This window comes from Pimephales promelas, chromosome 19 (assembly GCF_988280905.1).
Source record: "Pimephales promelas chromosome 19, fPimPro1.hap1.1, whole genome shotgun sequence".
Classification (NCBI taxonomy): Eukaryota; Metazoa; Chordata; class Actinopteri; order Cypriniformes; family Leuciscidae; genus Pimephales; species Pimephales promelas.
The window spans coordinates 29,118,621-29,141,000 of record NC_142787.1 but is presented as its reverse complement, the minus strand read 5'-3'; the positions used below and the strand labels follow the sequence as shown (position 1 = coordinate 29,141,000).

Genomic DNA, 22,380 nt, shown 5'->3' with positions numbered 1-22,380 from the left:
GAGTCATTAAATCATGTTTAATTTTGACTTCTCTGTGCATGCTTTTTGGTGGACCCCCTTAGCCTCCAGTGTATGACTGATAGACAACAACGGTTTGACTGAAAAATGTCAAAATTGAAAATACTGTGGAAACATAGACAACTACATCTTGGATGCCTTTGAGGTAAGCTAAAACATACCAAAAATGTATTTCAAAGTGAACTATCCCTTTAAGTGGTGTATACTAGGGGAGATGCCCTCTAGAAACGTTTCATTCGTGACACTGTGAGTTGTCAGACCAAGATACTAGGAGTATGGCTTCTTCCAAAACATTATTGTCAGGAATTTCCCTCCAATATGTTTGTGATGTGGCAGGATGTTGCCTCGCCGCACATTTTAGTGAGGTTTTTGACCTTGACTTGACTTCACTCCAGGGGCAGGTACACTCATCTTGGTGTGCGCAGAGATTTTTACATGGACAGGCACTTGTTGCGTCTTGGGTATAGTGTTCCCACAGCGTCTCGACGCAGCTCAAGTTCCCTTGTAAGAGAACGTCTCAGGTTACGACTGTAACCCTGGTTCCCTGAAGAGGGATCAAGACGCTGCATCGCCCTGCCATACTCCCTGCAACGACGGCCTGTGATCATCTTGCTTTGGCCTGTCAGAAGCTAGCGCGGCCTGTTTTCAGGTGTGCTTTTTTTTTGGTCGATGACGTCACCCGCCTGTGACGTCTCATCTCTCCATTGGACTTATTATACACATGCTTCACGACGCAATCACGCTGGGGCGTTCCCACAGCGTCTCGACGAATGCAAAAATTGTTTAGGAATGGTCAACATAAATCAATCAAGCATGTAATGCAGAAAAGATCAAAGAAAATCTTAGCAAAACAAATAAAAAATATATTTAAAGTGGGTCATAACCAAACACATAACATTGACACATGAAACATTGTTTCAAATTGTACCAACTGGATGAAGATTTTAAGCATGGCAATGGATATGAGAATGTTAAAGGGATACTTCACCTCAGGAAAGATTAATGTGTATTTAAAATGGGTAATTTATGTAGGAGAAATGTGAAATTATTTTTCAGTTTGGAGCTTTCTAGACTGAGAAAAGCCAGAAAATGTATTTTTGGCTTATGTGGATGGAAGACAACAACTCCCAGAATTTCCCCATACCGGTAGCAGAGCGCAGTAGTGAAACAACAAGTGCAGGCTACTAGTGAGTCTCCGTGATGAGTCTGCCCGAAAATGTGTTTCAAAATCACCCAAAATATGTCCGGGATTCGGCTTTTGCGTTCTACAGTCGTCATTCATTTTGTTTACTGTGGCGAACAGGACGAAGGCCGCGGGAGAACGGCGCGAGGCCGGTGGCTTGATTATTGATGAGCGACACGTGTGAGACGCACCGGTCTTGAATCTCTCACGGAGGAGCGGGAATTTTCTTAGCAATGTTAAAACACACATCAACCGATTACTTGTTTAGCATTCATGTAAACATTACATTCAGATTCACAAATCGGAATGAATTCAGTTAGATTGAAACAAAAGCTGTGCATGTAAACAATACATGGCGACTGCAAAAAGCAAAAGCTGAATCCCGGACATATCCAGGAAAAAGGATGGAAACCGCTAAAGTTACCACTCAGCTTTCTCCACAGAACAAGAGCCTGCTAGCTTAGCTTCCAAAAAAAGATGGCTGACACTACATTAACATTCTGTGATTGAGATCCACCCCCTATGGGCGGGTTGAGGACATGCGGGACGGACCCGACTACTGACTGTAGTCTTTAGCCTCTGGCCAAAAAAAAGACGATTTTTGCGTCATCTGAGGATTTTTTCCAGACAAAAAAATACATAAATCTCTCGTCTCAGGGGGAAATGATGGTGTAAAGCACGGTAATTTGAAAATACTACAGTTTTTCAATCAGGGCTGCCAACTCTCATGCATTCAGCGTGAGACTCAATGGGCTCTATGCACGGCGGTATTTCCGGTGAAGGTGTAAGGATGCTCGATAACTTCCGCCGATCGTAGAGTCCAATGCAATCCCGAGAATTTATATTGAATTTTATACTCCATGGTTATACTAAAGAAACGTTAGTCACAAAAACAGATAAAACAGACACCCCTCGTTGTGTAAAATTATCCTAAATAAACATAACTATATATAAAATTACATCTAAACGTATGTACGTTTCGTTTCAAAGACGTTTTCCTCGGTTTTCCTCCGCTTAAAGGGTTAGTTCACCCAAAAATGAAAATTCTCTCAGTATTTACTCACCCTCACGTTGTTCCAAACCTCTATGTGTTTATTTGTTCTGCTGAACACAAAGCAAGATATTTGGAAGAACGTTTTAATCAGACAGATCTCATTCCCCATTGACTACCATAGTATGTATTTTTTCCTACTATAGTCGATGGGGAATGAGATCTGTTTGATTAAAACGTTCTTCCAAATATCTTCCTTTGTGTTCAGCAGAACAAATAAACACATAGAGGTTTGGAACAACGTGATGGAGAGTAAATACTGAGAGAATTTTCATTTTTGGGTGAACTAACCCTTTAAATCTCCACAACCGGAAATGGACAAGCATCCTTGCGTCAAATGCGGAACTTATGCGTGCATATAGCCCATTGAGCCAATTCTCGAATGCTCATAAATTGGCCTTAAGTAAGCGAGAGACCTTGCGTGTGCAGCCAACCCAAATACTAACCACCCCCCAAACTACTAAACTCAAAAAGTTGGCAGCTCTGTTTCTACTACTAAAAAGCTTAGTGCTAAATCCTGAAGTATCTCTTAAATGTATTTTGTTTTGGCAGAGCTGCTACACTGCTGCTGGTGGTGATTATTTCTGTTGTTGTTGCTGTAGAGCAAGCACAGGGACTTGCTACTGCTAACAAACATGGACATGCTGCTGCAACACAAATATCATATATAATATTACCATTGTAGATCTATACTGGTGGAGCAGAGAAACAGTATTTTAATTCAGTTAGAACACATTACACAAGCCATTTGTGAATTTTGAAATGTGTATTTTCATTTCAGCCTTATAGGATATAGTAAGATGTATACACATGACAAAAAATTGATTAAACACATGTACAGTATATTTATGTGAAGGTATATCCCATATATGATCACGTGACTATGGTCGTATACAAATGTATATAATCAGATGAAAACAAACAGACAAACAAATATAGCAGATTTCACATAAATTGTACCAAAAAAAAAAAAAAGTGTTAATGTGTGATCCAAAATGACCAAGAGCTTTAAACACATCACAGTAGAATAAAAAAGCTATTTTTTTCTTATATGTAGACATACCTGGCTCTTTGTCTACCTTAAGTAATGAGTTCATATTACACTACTCAGATTTTCACATTGATAGCATATAAAATGTGTAAAGTACAACTGAGTGCTCACAAAGGAAATATATAAACTCAAAGGAAAAGCGAGGAAAATATTTTAGGCTTCACTGCCAGAGATGATGCAGAAACAATAATGTGTATTTTACAGCTTAGTTTCCTTGCATTATTATGTCAGCTGTTTGTAGAAATGAGTGTGTTCACAGTCTGGTTTCGTCATGTGTCAGAAACTTTGCCTGTTTCAGCCGTTGCATTATGACTATCTGAGAATCTCCACATTCCTTCTCTATTCACTTTCTGTCTTTACTCTCAACGGACCATTCATATGTTGCAGCGTCCACTTGAGTTGCTTACCATCTGTTTGACATCTTTCATTTCTTGAGAGCTTTCACTTTTCATCTGGTTGTTCATTTTCTCATTCTGTTGCTCGGTTGATTTTCTCCTCCGAAGCACCATAAAAGACAGGAAGAAACAGACGAAGCCACCGAATATAAAGAATATCTGAAGTCCCAGGAATCTGTGAACCAAAAAGTATTTAACAATTGTAAGTTTACCTTGCTAAAAAAACAGCCTAAGTTGGTGTGATGACATATTAACTGGATAAGGCTGGTCTAGTTTAAAGGTAATTAGAGGGGTACAAACTGGGGAGGCAGACACAGTAGATTAATTGTACAGCCTCAGCCAGACGGGGGATCAGACAGACCAGCACAAACCAGTTAAATCCAACAAAGCTGTTTTTTAAAGTATTGTAAAGTGTGTGTGTGTATATATAGCATATAAAAATGTGCTCACAAAGAAAATATATATAAACATAATATATTTGTGTGTGCTGTATATAATTATTTTGTATATATAAATACACACACATGCATGTATATATTTAAGAAAATGTGTTATTCATATATAAAATATTTATTTTTATATAATATAGATTATGTATTTATAAATATATACAGAATTTAAGAGCAAATAATTCTTAAATATATACATGCATGCATAGGTATTTATATTATACAAAATAATTATATACAGCACACACAAATATATTATGTAAACACAGACTTTTATTTTGGATGCGATTAATCGCAATTAACTTTTGCACAGCCCTAGTATATATATATATATATATATATATATAGCATATAAAAATGTGCTCACAAAGAAAATATATAAACTCAAAGGAAAAACAAGGAAAATATTTTAGGCTCACTGCCAGAGATGATACAGGAAAAATAATATGTATTTGTAAAGTGTGTGTGTGTATATATATATATATGAGGCATAATAACTACAGTATAAGGCTCATTACTTTTCATAGCAGTGTAATTGTAAATTTTACCTGTGTCTGAAAACGTCTAAATCGTAGTACTGACATGATGTCGTCTGATCACATTTCTTTCCCCACACTTTGCATGCGGTATCGATTGCACGGCCATACAACACTGGTGCAGGGAGAAATGCTGGGAGAAATCAAAGTTAATTGTTTATATATACTTGCAATTAATATGACAGTACCTCAGCGCAAAATATAATCAGTGTGACAATATTTACCATACACACATTCATGACTAAAAAAAAGATCAAATATTGTATTAACACTCCTCTTCCTGTTAATGATATGATGGCTGTTGAGTTATCAGGTTTTGTTTTTTTAAAGATATCACAGCAACTTTCACAATACCGGGAAAACTTGTTATATAAACAAAGACAGATAACACAAAGTTAAACAGGGCAGGTCTGAATATGTCCATAAAAATGTATGTCGAAACAACATCACTTTTTTATTTTATCATGGTAGATTAAACCCACACTTAAACCTGTATTAACTACATAAGCACAATGGCTTAACACACGTATGAACCGCTGCTCTGATTACTACTTGTTGCTTTTGTTCTTAAACTCAGAGCGCCTCTTATTTTGATTTTGGCCTTAATCTGACATGTCTGTTCTGCATGATTAACTTTTCTTTCTTACCGAGTACTCTAAACAGCATGAATTGAATTCCCAAAGCAAAAGACTTGTCTTCTGGAGCCACAGTCCTGAAAAAAAGCCAAACAAACCATATTTACTCAAAACATCAGTTAATAACACTTTATTTCAATAATCCTCTTTAGACATTCTACTTACTTTGCAACTACAGTACATGTCATTATAATTAGTAGTCAGTATTAGTAGACTGTCTGCTTAATATCTGACAACAGTTTATTATAATGGTCGCCCAATTGACATTCACGAGTTCACACTTACAAATAAGTCAGATTTAATAAAATGCAAGCATATTTGGCGAAGACGGGGCTCCGAACTGGGTATTTGGCCCAAAGCCAGTCAAGCGAAACGATCGCTCATTTAATAAATAAATAATAAAGTTGAAGTTTTACAAGCTCAAATGCTCACCTTGCTCTGTTCTGTGATGCACGTTTGTGACTCTCCTGTTCGAACTCGTTCATAAAAATGAACGAATCTTTTTCCGAGTCATTTGATTCATTCAACGAACAAAACGAACAAAGATTTGTTCATTTTGATGAACGAGTTCGAATAGGAGAGTCACAAACGTGCGTCACAGAACAGAGCAAGGCAAGCATTTGAGCTTGTAAAACTTAAACTTTGTTATTTATTTATTAAATGAGCGATCTTTTCGCTTGATAAGACCCTTATTCATCGTCTAAAGCCCTTTGAACAGTTTGCAGTTTGCACTGAAAGTGTCTTTTGGACCTTGAACCGTCTGGTTCCCATTGAAGTCCATTATATGGAGAAAAATGCTGGAATGTTTTCATCAAAAACCTTAATTTCTTTTCGACTGAAGAAAGAAAGACATGGACGTCTCGGATGAAATGCCATGGAATATATACACAGATCTTACAAAGAACTAACAAGGAACAGCTGGGACGATGATTACAGGGAACAGCGGAGTGCAATGAAGAGTGATTAGTGACAGACAGAATGCTGGGAATTGAAGTCAAATGTGACCGACACCATGAGAACGAGGACCTCTAGTGACAACCCAGGGAAACACAACCAGACACTGTGACATGTAGTGACAATTCTGTCTGACCAATCAGTGATCTGCAGTGTGTTCATGTGACATTTTAGTATCGGTACGGTACGCTTGGAACCTCAACAGAGGCGGTACCATTCCAAGCCGAGCCGTACCGTACCAGAGAATGTCTAATTGAAGAGAATTGGCACTGGCTGGTTACTTCCGGGTTCTGGACTGGCTGCAGTAACACGTCTCTGTCCATTCGGGGGCGCTCACGGTCGAGTGCAGAATGAATGGGAGTCAATGGGGTTTCACCCCCAGAAATCCACTTTTCTCAGGATGTAACTTTTTGTCAAGTAATTTGAAAGTTGCATTCAAAAGGGAGGGCTAAAAAAAACACACTCAGCTGAAAATTGCATTTTTAAGTTCACTTATCAGTTCTAAAAATCCGTTCAAAAATTTGATGACGTCACACAATAGCAGAATGCTAGTGTGTTCCGGCCAACAACGGCCTAACCTGTAAGACATCGAAAGGACATAAGTACTCGTTCATTCGACTTTTGGCCTATAATCTATATTGAACTTGCGGAATCAACAATAAAATCTATGTTGATTTAACGACAAGCAGGTGAAAGACACATTTAGCCGTTTAGCCCCATAGACTCCCATTCATTCTGCGCTCGCCCGCGATCACCTCCAGTGGAATTCTAATGGAACTGCAACCAAGATGATACACAATAGGGCTAATAGGAAGTGCCAAGGCTCTCCGTTAGACGGGCTCTGACCGTACCATGCAGTGGAAGATTTGCGCCATTATTTACAGCCCAAAAAAGCATGCCTTAAACCAGATGCTAATTTGCGCTGGTCTTGGTATAACACGTTGCTCATTATGTAAATGATCCGGCTGCATCCGTGTTCTCTGTGGGTCGTCAGTATCACATGCAGAACATTTCACTCCCATCTGTGCCTCTTTGTAATTGCGCTCACATGCTGTTGTAATTTTCCCAAACCTAACCTAACAATGTACTAATACTCTTAAGAGAGTTAGTTACCAATTAATGAGAGTAAGTTGACATTCTACTAACTATAAGTAACTCACAACTACATGTCTTAAAGTGGACTACTGAATTAAAGTGTAACCCATCAGTTTATACAATATTTTACGACATTTTGCATTTGAATATGACATTACTTCCATTTCAATGAATGCCAAAGTATGAGCACTTTAAAATCTTCTTTAACATATCCATTGAGGAAAAGGAAGGGCTGTTAAAGAGTCTGCAGTCTGTTTTTACGCTGATGGCAGTTTTTCATGATGTCAAAAGGGCCTGCACAGGCAGGTTTTTCACTATGCTAGAATGATACTATTACACATTATAGCTGAAGGCCAGAGGTGCATGATAAACGATCAATGGATCTGTCTTTAAAAGACAAAGTATTCATTGCAGAGATTAAAAGGTCAAACAGAGTTTTAAGTGCTTGCAAGTTCCTTTTTAGAAAGGGACACTATTCTTACTGTTTTTTAATTAATTGTTTTCAATGGAAAAAAAACTGCAATTTGGATTTCATGCATGATTCTTGCTCTAAATGATTTAATGTTTATAAATTGCAGTTAATTGAGTTAATTGCCCTAATAGAATTTTAATAAAAGCATTTCTAGCTTTATAAAATATGTTTTTTGTTAGTATGCAGTAGCCTATAGGTAGCAACTAAGGTAGCAAGTAACAAGCTGCAACCTGTTAAGCGAGTTCACCTCGTCACTCTTCCTTTCAGACAAAACATGTGCCACCATGCATGTTGCCATTCATTTTTAATGTTCCTCACATAAATGTATTTATTTTCTAAATTTAAATGACTTGACATTATCACTCACTACTACACCTAAACCACCTGTCTTACGGTCATATTGCAATTCTTCATAAAGAGTACCAATATAAAACATATTATAATTAAACATGCATATAAAACATATTAGTACACTGCTATAACCTAACACTTTTGGAAAGTCAGACCTGATTCTCATATTTTCTATAATTTTAAGTAATCGTCCTTATATTTTTTGTAACACACCATTGTTATGTCAACAAAAATGTTTGGGATTTCTAGACATTTTTCATCACTATGTCTTAGTCAATGCTATTTTCAAACCTTTTTATAATCATGAAGATTCTCCACTTTTTCAAATCAGCAAATATTTCAACATAAAGTGATGCAAGATGTTAACTTTCCATACAGATCATATTAACATGCTTTACACTGAAAATAAAGGGAAATACCTGAGGATCATCATAAATGATGTAGTATGTGAAAGTGAAGCCACAAAGCATGTGATGGAAGACAGGATCATGAAGGGAATTAGGCGATTAATGCAACTATTTTTACATGGTCCAGGTGACGCAAAGCTTGGAGGACCAGTTGCTGACACACATCCACAATCAGTGTAGTTCTGTAGGAGATAGTAGAAGATCCAATGTCAGATACTGAAAAGTGCAATTTAGTAGTTCTCTTTCAAGAGGTTCTCTCGTGTTGCGGAAGTTTAGCTTACGCTCTGGGATAGATTCATCTTCTCGAGATAATAAAGTCAAACATTATTCTTCATTTTCTATCTATTGTCAACGCAGTGCAGCTGCTAGCAGACCTACAGCAAGCTGTCTAGCATATAATCTAGGATATTATCTAACAGTGTTGTAGTACTCGAGACTCTCGAGACCATATTTTAATGGTCTTGGTCTTGTCATGGACTCGTGTCCATTTGGACTCGGAATTGACTCGTACTCGAACATTTTTTTTTTAGGACTCGGAATTATTCCCGAGTCCACTCGAGTTCAATTCAAAATATTTTTCATGATTATTAATGTATGTTAATAAAATATTTCTTTAAATTGATTGACACGCCCAGTGATTGGTGATTTTCTAGTGCGCAACTGCGCATGACAAATTGTAATAAAATTACTTTTAACACCACCTACTATGTGGCCTTTTTACCCTAAACTGATCATATTTTTTAAACTCTAAGTAAATTCAGTAAAAAAAAAAAGGATTTCTCTAAGTAAATAAAAGTAAATTAGGTAATCAACCCTCACTGGTCTCGGTCTCGACTCGGACTCGACCGTCTCTGGTCTCGGACTCGACTCTCTATGGACTCGGTCTTGACTCGGACTCGACTCTCTCTGGTCTCGGTGTCGACTCGGACTCGACTCTCTATGGACTCGGTCTTGACTCGGACTCGACTCTCTCTGGTCTCGGTGTCGACTCGGACTCGAGTGAGGTGGTCTCGACTACAACACTGTTATCTAGGATAGATAATTTTTGGCTTCAATATTTCGAGAAGATGAATCTTTCCCGTAGCATAAGCTAAACTTAGGCAACACTCGTTCCCTCATCTAGAGAGAACTGAGATTACTTTAGGTAACCGATTCATTTTATTTGATTATTGATACCATTGATTTATAACAACTGTAAACATTGCTGTTATTCTCATATTTGCAGGGAACTTTGGAACAAAGTTAGTTAGTAAAGTCATAAAGTAATAAACAGGCAGCTATTGTTTCTGCTGCATTATAAATGTGGCACAGATGTTAAACAGATCTCAGCCTATAAATCCAGCGACACTATCAAAGGAGGTTTGCCGTGATTTATTTATCTAAAGCCTAAATTATATCCTTGTGGGTCCATCAGGAAGACACTTTGTTTGTTTTGAGAGCGATTAAAATAAAAAAGTATGGAGGAAGTGTTTGGTCTTTTTCATTCTATTCTATAAGAATATGTCATGAAACTCTTTGCCACACACACACTCATAAGTAAACATTTTACAGATTGAAAATGTGCAGCAATTTGATCCAAATATGATTGCGACCAGTGTTGGGTAAGTTACTCTAAAAAAGTAATTAATTACTAGTTACTAATTACCTCTTCAGCAGTGTAATTAGATTACTGTACTAATTACTCTCTCTAAAAAGTATTTAATTACTTTTAATTACTTTCAAAATTCCATATCAATCTCAACCAGCTGAATAATACAAGGATAGACATGAGTCTGTCTTAATTCTTTCAAATAAATACTATAAAATTGCATGAGTTATCCTAAATCTGACCAAGGTGTTTTTAGCATCAGACAATACATTTTGATGTTAAACCCACTATTGTTTTATGTCTGATCTCACACTTTTTTCATACATATTTTACAATAATTCGAGTGCGGTCGTAATATTTAGATTCCTCATAAAATGCATACGAATCGCTGTGAGATCGGATTGATCTATACACAGTATTTAGGCTACCTCAATTACATCAGAAGTAACTGTAATTAAATTACAGATAAATGAAGAGTAATCCCTTACTTTACATTTTCAAGGGAAAAGTAGTTAAATTACAGTAACTAATTACTTAGTAATTAGTTACACCCAACACTGATTGCGACACAGAGATAGATTGTTTAAGGATTCCTCTGCGTTTTCCAAAAGCAAAACACCTAAATAGTCAAATGACAATCCTATGATCTGGACCTATTCCTACATAAACACTGTACCGTTTTTCTGGCAGCTACCATGTTATTTTTACTGTGGATCTATTTTCTCAGTGGGAAGAGGCTGTTACTCTACGTTTTTGGGAACGCTGAGACAGTTATTTCCCCACTGTGTTGTTTATAGTAATGTATCTGCATCCTCATCACTGCAGTCTGCCGGCGTGTTCTACTTTCACTTCCAACCGAGTTGTCGGTATGCACTTAAAACAAGTAATGTTCTAGGTACATTGAGCAATTGGTTGGCGTGGCCTGTCTAAATGTTTAAAGTGTTGTTGAATGTTTAAAGTGCTGGGAATGTGTTTGTGTGTGCGTGTACTAACTGATGCTACAATCATTTTGGTTGTATGTCATCTCAATGGCAAAAAGTGTCCCAATCTACCTTTTCTTTTTAATGGTTTTGGAACATGTTTTTTTTTTAATCTAATATATAGGAAACCTCCTGTATGGTATCAACTTCAGATACATTCACTTCTACATTTTACACATCACTTCTACATTTTACACATCAATCTTCCTGAACATTTAAAACCTTTAAATAGTTCCTCTGAATGACAACCAAAACAAAAGGGTTAAGAATTAGCTCCCATAATGACATATGTGGTCCTGCCAGTGGCATTTATAATGTGCTCCAAAGAAGAAGAAAAACATGCAACAAAATTACAGTAAATGACGACAGAATGTTCTTTTTTGGGGATCATGTTAAAACCTCCATTCAGGAATTTATTACTAAAACTCCTTCACCTCCTTAAATTGAGTTCAGGCCATGCACTGTTTTTTCAGAGCTCCTGCTATCAGCCCCCATTTTTGTGCTATTACGAAAGTACCACACGTAATGGAAGTGAAAACAACTTACCAAAACTTTAACTGAATCCGATAATACTATCTTACATCCCGCATGACAGGGAGAGCGAAACTCCACTCCGTTTGAGCCACACACAGGATTGAAGGCCTCTTCAGAACAGGAACATGCTTTGCTGCACAGCTGAGATTCATTACTGTGCATTCAGTGAAAGGGCAAACAAACAGGGTCAGATTAATATTTGTCCAAAATTGAGTTATGGCATGATAGCACTAAAAATGCATAATATTTAAAAGCATGTAATGACCAAACACAACTCACACATTGATTCCAGAAATGTTTGGTGTGGGGCAGCCGATGAAGAGAAGAGGAATTGCAAACATAAAGCTTACGAAAACTGCTACCGTGCACATCGCTGCGGAGGACCTGACAGTCAGACCCAACTTGCGTAGTATAACTCCTCCAGCCATTATGCCTACCATGGCCGAAGGAATATTTATGGCACCTGTGTGGAAAAAAACAGATGTATAAACCGTTTTATGTATTAGATTTTCTTTTAAAATATTAAAATATATTTATTATGTGGCATGCACGTAAGGGAGTAATACTTCAGCCTGTGAGGACAAGGCTTCGTACTATGGGTGATCGAGCTTTCTGTTCAGTCGCGCCTACTCTCTGGAATGCTCTCCCTGTCCAACTAAGGGTCCCTCAGACTGTTGACTCTTTTAAAAAAGGCCTTAAAACCCATCTTTTTAGAAAAGCCTTTTATGGCTAACAGTGCTTTTATTTAATTTATTTTATCTTTTTTTTAATGTTCCTGTTTTTATGTGTGGCACTTTGAGGTCATTAAATTGATGTAAAGTGCGTTACAAATAAAATATATTATTATTATTATTATTATTATTAATACTTGTTAATGTTTTTCTCTATTTAATGCTTCAGGATTGACTGAGAGTTTAGGTGGGTCCATGCTATGGTACAACACATTCCATTATTAATCCCACTGAACAATAAACAGTGAAAGATGTTTGTCTCAGACAAAAAGCTTCAATCCTCCCTTGCTTATGTTCCAGGCCTTTGCCTTTGAATGGGTATATGTAAGAGTGACATACTGTATTGTGTGTGGATTAGTAGCAGTAAAGGTTTTGAAAAAGTAATTTGTACCTTTGAGGTCAGTGAACGCATATCGTTTTGTTCAAACACCCAGCTCATATTGATATATGGTTTTTGGTGGAGCAAAATAATTTTTCTTGTGTAAACACCTTAAAAAAAAGGCATGTTAAATTTTTCAATAACTTACCCATCATCATATTAGAGAAGGAGGCAGTTTGTGCAAACTGCTTCTCTATGAATTTGCCCATGAAAGTGGCAAGTCCCGCAACCATGGCAGCGATATTCACCTGAGCCAACACGACCAACAAATAAATTGGGGTACGCAGAGTCCTGCTGATGATTGTGGGGAAGCCTGAGGAACGATAGGAGACACCAAATTATTTGAAAGAATATTTCTACATTGAAGCACAAAAAGAACATCCATGAAGAAAAGAACATTATACTTTGGTAATTAATGAAACAACATGGTGTCATGAAAATGGTATCCAAGGATTTTTTAATATTTTGATAAGTCAGTGGTTATGAATTGGTTTTGTTTTAGAACCCATATTTTGCATTGGCCATCAAGTGAAGTTCTGACAGGTCCATTAAGTCAAGAACACATATGACAATAAATGATTAGGAAATTGTATTGAATAAAATGCAATTGAAGTTGATAATTCAAATTTGGTGGAATGGCTCTGTTCAGGGAGTCCTCTGAGCAGTAGCGGAGTGGCAATCGGGAGAGTCGGGAGTTTTCCCGGTGGGCCAATGTGATAAAATGTATTTATTGGAAGTTTGCTATGTGCACTTGGGGCCCAAGCTAAGGGAAGAAAACATTTTTTTTTTTTTTTTAACATTTTCTATAACAGAGCATATATTTGCACACATAAGTGCCTGTCTTTAAAGCAAAAAGACGCCCATCTTGAAACAGCTTCAGTGGCGTAGGTCGTAGGGCGTGAAATGCTTTGATGCGCTGAACGCGAGTTCGAATCCGCCTTTTGCCGAACTCTCTCTTCTCCCTTTTCCCAACACATATGTAAAGATGTAAAATGTAAAACCTAAAATTAAGATCTCTAGCGTTATATTTTGCCAACAAACTAAAATTGAAACCATGATATGGCGTTGCGCCATTATAATAACATTAGAATAGCATCCAGTTTGTGCTGCGTGATTACTTTGCTCACGCGATCATCATGGTCTGGTGTTTTCTCCTAAATAAAAGCTCAAGGGTTTATTTCTTGCAAGTGAAGAAATTAGGACAAAAGTATAGTGTAAGTTAGGTTAAAATATACTTTTGAAATACTCATTTACATAGTACATTTATAGGCTATAAATGGATTTTACATAGTACGTCATAGGAATAATTATAAATCATTATTACATTATTATAATAAATGCTTGGCATCCTAAAACACCATTGATAATGTAACGCAGACTGAGACTCTCATAACTAAAAAGATGTTTGAGCCCTCTTTATTGTCCTGGTACAAATTAATACTTTTTCTTTGTTCAACGAGCAGTTCATGGGTTGAAGCTCTTAATTGTGATCTCTCAAAGAGCACGACATTGATGCATTTAACCTTAAAATGTCCAAAATTTTCTTGTGGGGGAGCATGCCCCCGAACCCCCCTAGAGGCACAGAGTCCACCCAACATAGTTTTAGAAATTACCATGGGAAAGAATGACCATTTATGAACTTTACTCCAGCATAGTACAACAAAGTTCCTTTTAAATCAGTAAAACTGTAAATGCTATCGGCTATTAAAATCGTGCCGGCGACGAGGGCCGGTGGTCTACGAAATTTCCCGGTAGATTTTTTGTTTTGGTCCCACTCCGCCCCTGCCTCTGACCTTTCCTTTCTTGACTACTTGACGCTGACGCTCAATTCAGCAGCATTTATCCTACAGAAATCTCCTTAAAAATCAAACTCTAAAATTACAAAATTAATATTACCAGGAAAGTTCCAAAATATTGTGGAGATTGATGGGACACACAACTTTTAACAACGAAACAATGTTTTCCTCCTTTGTGCAGCCCATCTATTGAGAACAAATGTGCCAAGTTCATGATATACAATTGTTACAGGAACAGAACATTCGAATGATTCATTTGTAGTCGAGGTTTCACTTGATGGTCTCCTAAACACATTCTACATGTCTACTAACTCTTATTAGAGTATTAGTACTGTAGACTGGTAGGGTTAGAATGAGTTGCCATGGACTTGCAAGTTACTTATATTCAATAAAATGTCTGTTATGGGAGCATCACAATACAGATTTAGCAGATATTAAGCAGACAGTCTATTAATGTTACTTATCCACAGAATGTTCAAAAGGGACCATCCGACCATCAAAATAAAGTCATTTATTTGGCTTCTGAGTAAGTAGGTCAAACTACGTGGCATAACGTCTATTTGCTTCACATAGCATGAGCAGCTTTGTACTAATGTAGGCCATAAACCTGCATCTTACTCACTAACCACCTAATCCAGTCCGACCAGATGCTGAATATGATGAAATTTTGAGGGTGAGTTTGTGAAATAATCTCTGAACTGGCTTTTAAAACAATGCAGACAGCACACAAATAACAACATTACCAGCAAGCACAAATTAATTTCCCTAGGTTGATGTTTGTCATGTGAACTTAAGTTGTGACTAATAAAATCGCTGATAGGTAAAATGGCAAACACACTTTTTAGGAACTCGGTGAGAGAAACCTCTTCCATCGTGTCAGTTGCAGGCTTCTTGTCTTCCATCATTTTCTCTGTTGATGGCTCTGCAGGAATTTCTTGGACTTCCTGAGGAGATTGAAATCTAAATTTGCTTTTGAAATACCAAAAGATTTTATCAATTTTGTAGTGCAAAACCATCTTGAATATGAAGTACAGATGAACATATTACAACAAACTGGTTTACACCAGCAAACCTTAACCTGTTTAGGATTTTAGGAAGCCTGTTTTTATATCAGTATTTTAAAATTGGAGGTTTTGCATCCGATATTAGAACATGCTAATTAATAGAGTTCAGAAAAAGAACATTTAGTGCAAGAACATGTCTGTCAAACACATACTTTGTGTTTTATGTGAGGTCAGCATGTTGAGCAAGAGGGGCAAGAACAGGCTGAGACAAGCTCCTCTTGGGCTCAAGTTTCTTTCCTTGTTTGTAGTTTTTATATATATATATATATATATATATATATACACATGTTCTGTGAGACCCAAGTTGGCTTCAGGAACAAAGCCAGAATCTTGTATGACAGCAGAAACACATTCATCTGCTTTCCATCAAAATAATTTCTAGAATCAAAAAGGTCAAAGATGGGATTTGTGATCTACATCACCTCTTTGGACATCTTCTTAGGGAAAAACAGATATGGCAAAGAAGTCAGGAAAAGGAGGGTGGCAGCTATCAAAAATCCCAACCACCAAGCTCCAACCCATCTGGCGTCACCATTTTTCAGAAGTATTTTATCTGAAAAGTGGAAATAACAGCTGATTCATCATCGATCTCCAACACACGAGAGGCATGAAGCCAAACTCACTATGACACACCAAGCAACACTGCTAAACATGTTGATTCTTGAGGTCAAACTTTCTTATTAAAATCAGTATAGCTCGTCGAAAGGCACTTGTCTAAACATGTTTAGTTGCTAAAGTATATATTGTGAAAGTGTAGACATGGCATATCAGCCTTACCTGGAGATATCTTATCAACATCAACAAAGAAACGAAGGAAGAAAGACGACATCATGTAGCCAAGTGCCGGCCCGATTACAGTGACTGCGAAAAGTATGCCTGTAAAAATAAATCAAGTTGGATTGTTTCTTGAATCAACCTTTGTTTTTTTGGGGGGAATTGACGATTCAAACTCTATTTCAACAAACCTAGGTAGAAGGGTGAACTCCTCTTTCCTGCATAATCATCTATGTAGGAAATCCCAAAAGGTTGTATGGGGACGCCGCCAATGCCTAGCAGTAACTGGCCCAGTAGAAATATTGGATACACTACTGTGCTATTCATCTTTGTATTGCATTTCTGATTAGATTCTTCCTCCTGGGAAATGAACTGTGATTGGCAAAGACCCGAGCTGTTGTCTTCGGTGTCTGTGCAACAAATACAAACAGGTTAAATACAATTAGTTGCTGACTAAAAAAAAAAAAAGGGCTAATTTAAAAGAAAATGCTTACTGCTATTGAAGCCTGTGTACTTGTATTCTCCACCAATGAAGTGAGGTAGAGCTATAAGGAACACCCCCATGCTAGCGATCATTGCTCCGATTCCAATACATCTCGGCCGATGTACGCGACTCCCAAAAAAACTCACAAACACGATGAGAACCGTGTTCCCCACCTTTCCTTAACAACAACAAAACTTACATTGCATGATCTGATATAATAGTTATTATAGTAGTCTTTGCAGATGCAGTACTTTTTCATATTAAAGGGCACCTAGTATGGGTCTCGTGTATCCCCAAAATCTATTTGTGAAGTTTCAGCATAAAATACCCCATAGTTCATTTATTATAACCATTTGAAAATGTAATTTTTGGGTCCTGTTTTAAAAAGAGCTGTTTTGGTGTATACCACCTTAAATGTAAATGAGCTGCATATCCCCGCCCTGCCTTTGGATGAGGGAGTCACTTGCATATCTATGGCAATAAACAGTCGGTGGAAGCAGAATGGCTGAAAGTTTGAACCGGAATCAGACCAGTGTTCATTTCGTTGACGAAAGTAATGAAAAAGTCAACTAATAAAAACTAGACGAAAATGTTAGATAGTGACGATTTGGGAAGCGATTCAGTCAGAACTTAAGTCACAGACACAGTAGTTAAATCTGTATCTGTATTGCATGTTCAAACTTTTAAATCACTCATATTAACAGGTTAATAGATGTTTTCTCTAGGAGTATATGGGTTTGTACATTTTAGAAAAATTCTAAATTAATGCATTACAATTGAACTAAACCCATTATTATTTTAGTCGACTAAATCTACTGTAGATTTAGTCGACTAAAATCATATTGAATTTCGTCAACTAAGACTAAAACAATTCAGATGACTAAAATATGACTAAAACTAAATGGCATTTAGGTCAAAATTTGCTGCCAAAATTAACAATGAATCAGACCCAGATGATTTTTTTAGTACTGTGTTTTCAAAAAGTGAATTTTGCGTAATAGGTGCCCTTTAAGACTTTGCCTGAACTTGTAACTTTAAAAATGAAATAATTGCTTACGTGTTAACAGGTTTCAGAAACAACTTGAAAAGAAGTGTTTTGCCTTGAGGCCATTCATGATAGCTTCTTGGCACTATTGAAAGTTAAGATTTCATCCTTGCCTCATTGAAGGCTGCTAGTAGTCCTGACATCTGACTAGAAAATCCATATCGTCTCTCAATAGTGGTTATGGAGCCCTTCAGGTAACCAGACACCAGGAGCTGAGCAAGCTGTAGTATCCCATGACACAGTACAAAAAACTGAAACACAGAGAAAAAAAAGTGATAAAAAAATGTAAAAATTCTGTAAATATGCATAAAAACAAATCCGAAAACGGCAAATATTTTGGAGTCACTAAGCAAAGTATCAATATAGGTTTTGGCGCATTTAGTGTTATTGCAAAGATGTTTTGTTTTAATCTTTTAAAGGGGTGATGAACTGAGAAATCAGAGTTTCCTTAAGCTTTTGACATCTAAGAGGTCATCATATTATAATAAGAATATCCTGTAAGTTTCAGAACTGAAAACGTCCTTGTTAGTCCAATAAAAGCTTTTATTGACACCAGGCTCAGCAAACGACTCGGGAGCTATGACGTCAAAGAGGATAAAACACCACCCCCGCAGAAGAAGATCAACGCCTACTTCAACACAGCCAGTTTAGCCCCACCCACCGATTCGCGCATTACACGCATTGCTAAAAACGTGCATCGATGTGTGAGTTGAAACTCAATATAATATGCAAAACTGTTATCCACTCACAGCAGTGGGCGTTTACTTTCAAGTTTTCATTGCGAGACGCCCATAAAAACATAACGTTTTTCAGCTAGGCTCAAAACTAGGGTAGAAAATAGTCTATTACTTATTCATTTTGATGTTTTTTGAATGCAAAAACCAAGCGAACGTCATAAGTTGACCTCAGAAAACAAAATAATACAATTATTATTTTATTAATGATTATTTTATTAATGAAAATTATTATTTTATTAATTATCAAAACGAACAAATCTTTTTTCGTGTCATTTGGTTCATTCAACGAACGAAATGAACGAGCTGACTCGGGAAAAGATTCGTTCATTTTGACGAACGAGTTCGAACAGGAGAGTCACGAACGCGCATCACAGAACAGAGCAAGGCGAGCATTTGAGCTTATAAAACTTAAACTTTGTTATTTATTTATTTTTTAAATGAGCGATCGTTTCATTTGATTAGACCCTTATTCATCATCTGGAATCGTTTAAAGCCCTTTGAACAGTTTGCACTGTAACTGTCTTTTGGACCTTGAACCGTTTGGTTCCCATTGAACTCCATTATAAGGAGAATCCTGGAATGTTTTCATCAAAAACCTTAATTTCTTTTCGACTGAAGAAAGAAAGACATGGACATCTTGGATGACATGGGGGTGAGTAAATTATCAGCAAAAGTTTTTTTAAAAGTGAACTACTCCTTTAAGGTTAAGCCACTGTCGTCACTTGGACTATTTAATCGATGTCTTTACTAACTTTTCTGGCCTGGCAGATGAAATTACCTTGCAGCCTATGAAGTAGTGAGCCAGCTCTCAGATTTCATCAAAAACAAACTAAGAACGAAATTCTTACAGGGTTGGAAAAACATGAGAGTAATTACAGACAGAATTTTCATTTTTGGGTGAACCAACCCTTTAAATCATATTGGTCTGGTTAATGTAATCTTTTCCTGAGGTGGGGCAAGTTGTGTCACTGAACACCTTTATTTGAGAAGTCATATTTGTATATAATAGTTTCAATTTTGAATCTTACCTTGATATTGTTAAAGAGACCCATTGATCTGCGAGGTCTCGTTGTCTCGATAGCTGTCATTTTGTGTGTTTAAAAGATGCAACACATTCTGGAGAAATAAAGTCATGACTATTAAACAAATATTGATTTCTTTACAACTTGATTTTTAATCTCTCATTTTCAATCTAGAAATGTGGAAAGTTACAATAAGTTTCCTGCAAGCTATTTAAAATCAAATAGTCACACTGTTGGGCAAGACTTAGGCTACTCCAACTTCAAGGAGGTCTTGGCAGTTAGTGCTGTGGGCTGGTTTTGATTCAGCACTTTTAATTCACTTTCAATTCAGCTCCAGAATAGAAATATTGAGGAGAGTTTACCTAATATCATCCATACTTTTTTTTTTAAAGAATACAGTCTACTGTACGTATAAAAACAAATATCTATAGCAAAATAAAATATATTTCATTTATATCCTCAACATTTCTTTGTCCACGTAAAAAATAAAAAGTCTGACTAAGAGTTGTCCTTCACTGTCCTAGATTTATTTCAAAATTATGACAAATTTCCATTAGCATACCCAGCTGTTTGAGCAACGGGGTCAAGAATTAATGAAAGTGTACTTACAGCTTGCTGTGAAGAGTTGGAGATATAGACTAGCTTTCACTTTAGGACGTTAAGTGGGTTACAACTTGCTCCGCTGGGCGGGCTTTCAGGATTGTGAAATCTCGACAAGCATTTGGATGTGATTTCATGAGAAGTGTAAAAAGAAGGTGAAAGAAAGAAAGATTAATATTTTGTTTTGAAATGCATTGCCAGCGATTAATGTGTTAGCCAATACTTTTAGAAGCAAGACAGACCTGTCAAACGAGCGTTGAATCATTGATTGATCACTGACGAGAACCAGCCGACTTTATTGTAACTCATTCGGTCCTCATTCCAAACTTTTTTTGATTGAATTTCCTAACATAACCAGCAGATGGAGACAAAGTAGTACAGTTTTAAAACCAAACTCACTTTTATGAAATTGACACATTTACAGCAAAATACCAGATAAAAAAAAATAAATAAAAATCTACCTGTTCGATTTTAGATCATTTAGGCCTAGATTTTCTTCTGATCTTGTTTGAAATTCTGGAAACAATCTCCATATGAGAAAATTGCTCAGATCACCTGATTGCATTGCTTGATCAAGCCTACTTAATTTGTTCCTAAAAATATAAAAGGCAATACACTTGGTAATACAAGACCAGTTTTAACTGGGTAATACAAGACCAGGTTTAACTGGTCATTAAAATGGCATGATTAGGTCTACAGTAAAGTCTTTCAGGAGCTATACTACTTATAAAGGCATCTATTAGAATGCTGCATACTTCTTTTTTTTTTTTTTTTTTTTTTTTTTTTTGATTCAAGCTAACATTAATGCCGTACATTATTCTAGCTATCTAGAACTTGGCCTTTTAGCCTACATGTTATTTTTCCATGTTCATCAATAACCATAATAAAAACAGTCGATTCAAACAACAGGAAAACAATCGATCGCAATGACATTTCAGACGCTGAGGAAATACTTACTAGTATGATAATGGACCACAGCCATACAATATTTAGCCTGCTATGCTGCCAGGGACAGGCCAGGATTAATGTTGTAAGAGTTGTGGTGTGAGGAGAGAACCAGTGGAGAACAGGACATTTGTTTTGGTGAGAGACGTGCTTGTACACGTTAGCTAACGATATACACTGTGCTCACAATATTGTACAGATCTGTTTTTTTTTAAATTATTATTTAGTTTAGTTTAATTATTAAAGGACAATGTGCAGTTACATTAAGAAGATGGCTGCACCAGATTTAGCACTATGCTAATTTCCATCTGTAGTCCTACGATCATTTCGTATCAGGCCAGTAGACATTAGCATGTTTAGGATAGATTTATACTATTAAATGTATAAAAGCTATACTTGCACAAATTGTGTACATGTTTAAAATTGTACAATATTTAAAAAATAAATAAATAAATACCTGCATGTAGTTACAGCTGTAATTAATTTCTATTATCAAGGTGATATGGTCTGACAGCTGATTTCCCCACTGACAGAAAGATGCTTACCTTAAAGAGTCATGTTGTAAATAATGTTTGTTGATACAAAGTAATTGGAACACCTTCAGGACTAGTTGCATCACCCCGAACCAATTGTTATTGTTCACATTACACAGTATATTGTTGAAACAGATAATTAGACTAGTGGTATTGAATCCACAGAGGGGCAATGAAACTGTTGCATTTCCATTAATGAGTTCTAAAATAGTTTGCTTTTAAGGGACATATTGAAATGTCAAATAATAATTAATCCTCTGGGAGCTAATTGACAAGCCAATAAATGTTTATCAGACAAATCTGCTAATGAAGCGAGCTGATAATGACGTCCCGAGACGATCCAGATTCCTCATGACAGTTTATTATTTGTTTCCCTTCCAAAACAGCTCTAAAAAAAAAAAAATTATGCAACACCTGAATATAGGCCTTTTCATTATGAAACATTGTCTTCAACATCAACATTAAATAATTGTCAATACATAAACACATATAGAATTGAAAGTTGTGTGCCTTGAATAAAGTAGTATAAAAATAAGCATAATTACATTTATAATTAAATTGCTGACCCTTC

The 22,380-nt window shown here is 36.6% G+C and overlaps 2 protein-coding genes across 2 annotated transcripts in view; one reads left to right on the top strand and one right to left on the bottom strand.

Annotated features, from left to right (window-relative positions):
• The first annotated feature begins 85 nt into the window (after nucleotides 1–85).
• The window catches only part of LOC120494446 (olfactory receptor 4B13-like), a 35,044-nt gene continuing 12,749 nt past the window's right edge, over nucleotides 86–22,380 (top strand). The window contains exon 1 of the mRNA XM_089123659.1: nucleotides 86–163. Within this exon, the coding sequence (XP_088979785.1) occupies nucleotides 153–163 (11 nt within the window). The 5' untranslated portion in view covers nucleotides 86–152. The remainder of the gene's footprint in view (nucleotides 164–22,380) is intronic.
• slco2b1 (solute carrier organic anion transporter family, member 2B1) lies at nucleotides 2,951–20,602 on the bottom strand. The gene is made up of 15 exons (XM_039693595.2): nucleotides 20,341–20,602; nucleotides 19,738–19,825; nucleotides 18,086–18,223; nucleotides 16,938–17,100; nucleotides 16,635–16,853; nucleotides 16,447–16,545; nucleotides 16,092–16,222; nucleotides 15,444–15,549; nucleotides 12,958–13,122; nucleotides 11,979–12,162; nucleotides 11,712–11,853; nucleotides 8,610–8,779; nucleotides 5,331–5,395; nucleotides 4,696–4,816; nucleotides 2,951–3,873 (listed from the first exon to the last, which is right to left on the bottom strand). The coding sequence occupies exons 2-15, from the start codon at nucleotides 19,795–19,797 to the stop codon at nucleotides 3,678–3,680; spliced, it is 1,959 nt and encodes a 652-aa protein (XP_039549529.2). The 5' UTR covers nucleotides 19,798–19,825; nucleotides 20,341–20,602; the 3' UTR covers nucleotides 2,951–3,677.

Excerpts from the sequence above, each read along its gene's own strand:
- slco2b1 (XM_039693595.2), bottom strand. The coding sequence starts at position 19,797 with ATGACAGCTATCGAGACAACGAGACCTCGCAGATCAATGGGTCTCTTT. Across the intron at positions 12,163-12,957 it reads CTTCTCTAATATGATGATGG|GTGCCATAAATATTCCTTCG; the intron begins GTAAGTTATTGA and ends TTTTCCACACAG. Across the intron at positions 4,817-5,330 it reads CATGCTGTTTAGAGTACTCG|CATTTCTCCCTGCACCAGTG; the intron begins GTAAGAAAGAAA and ends GATTTCTCCCAG.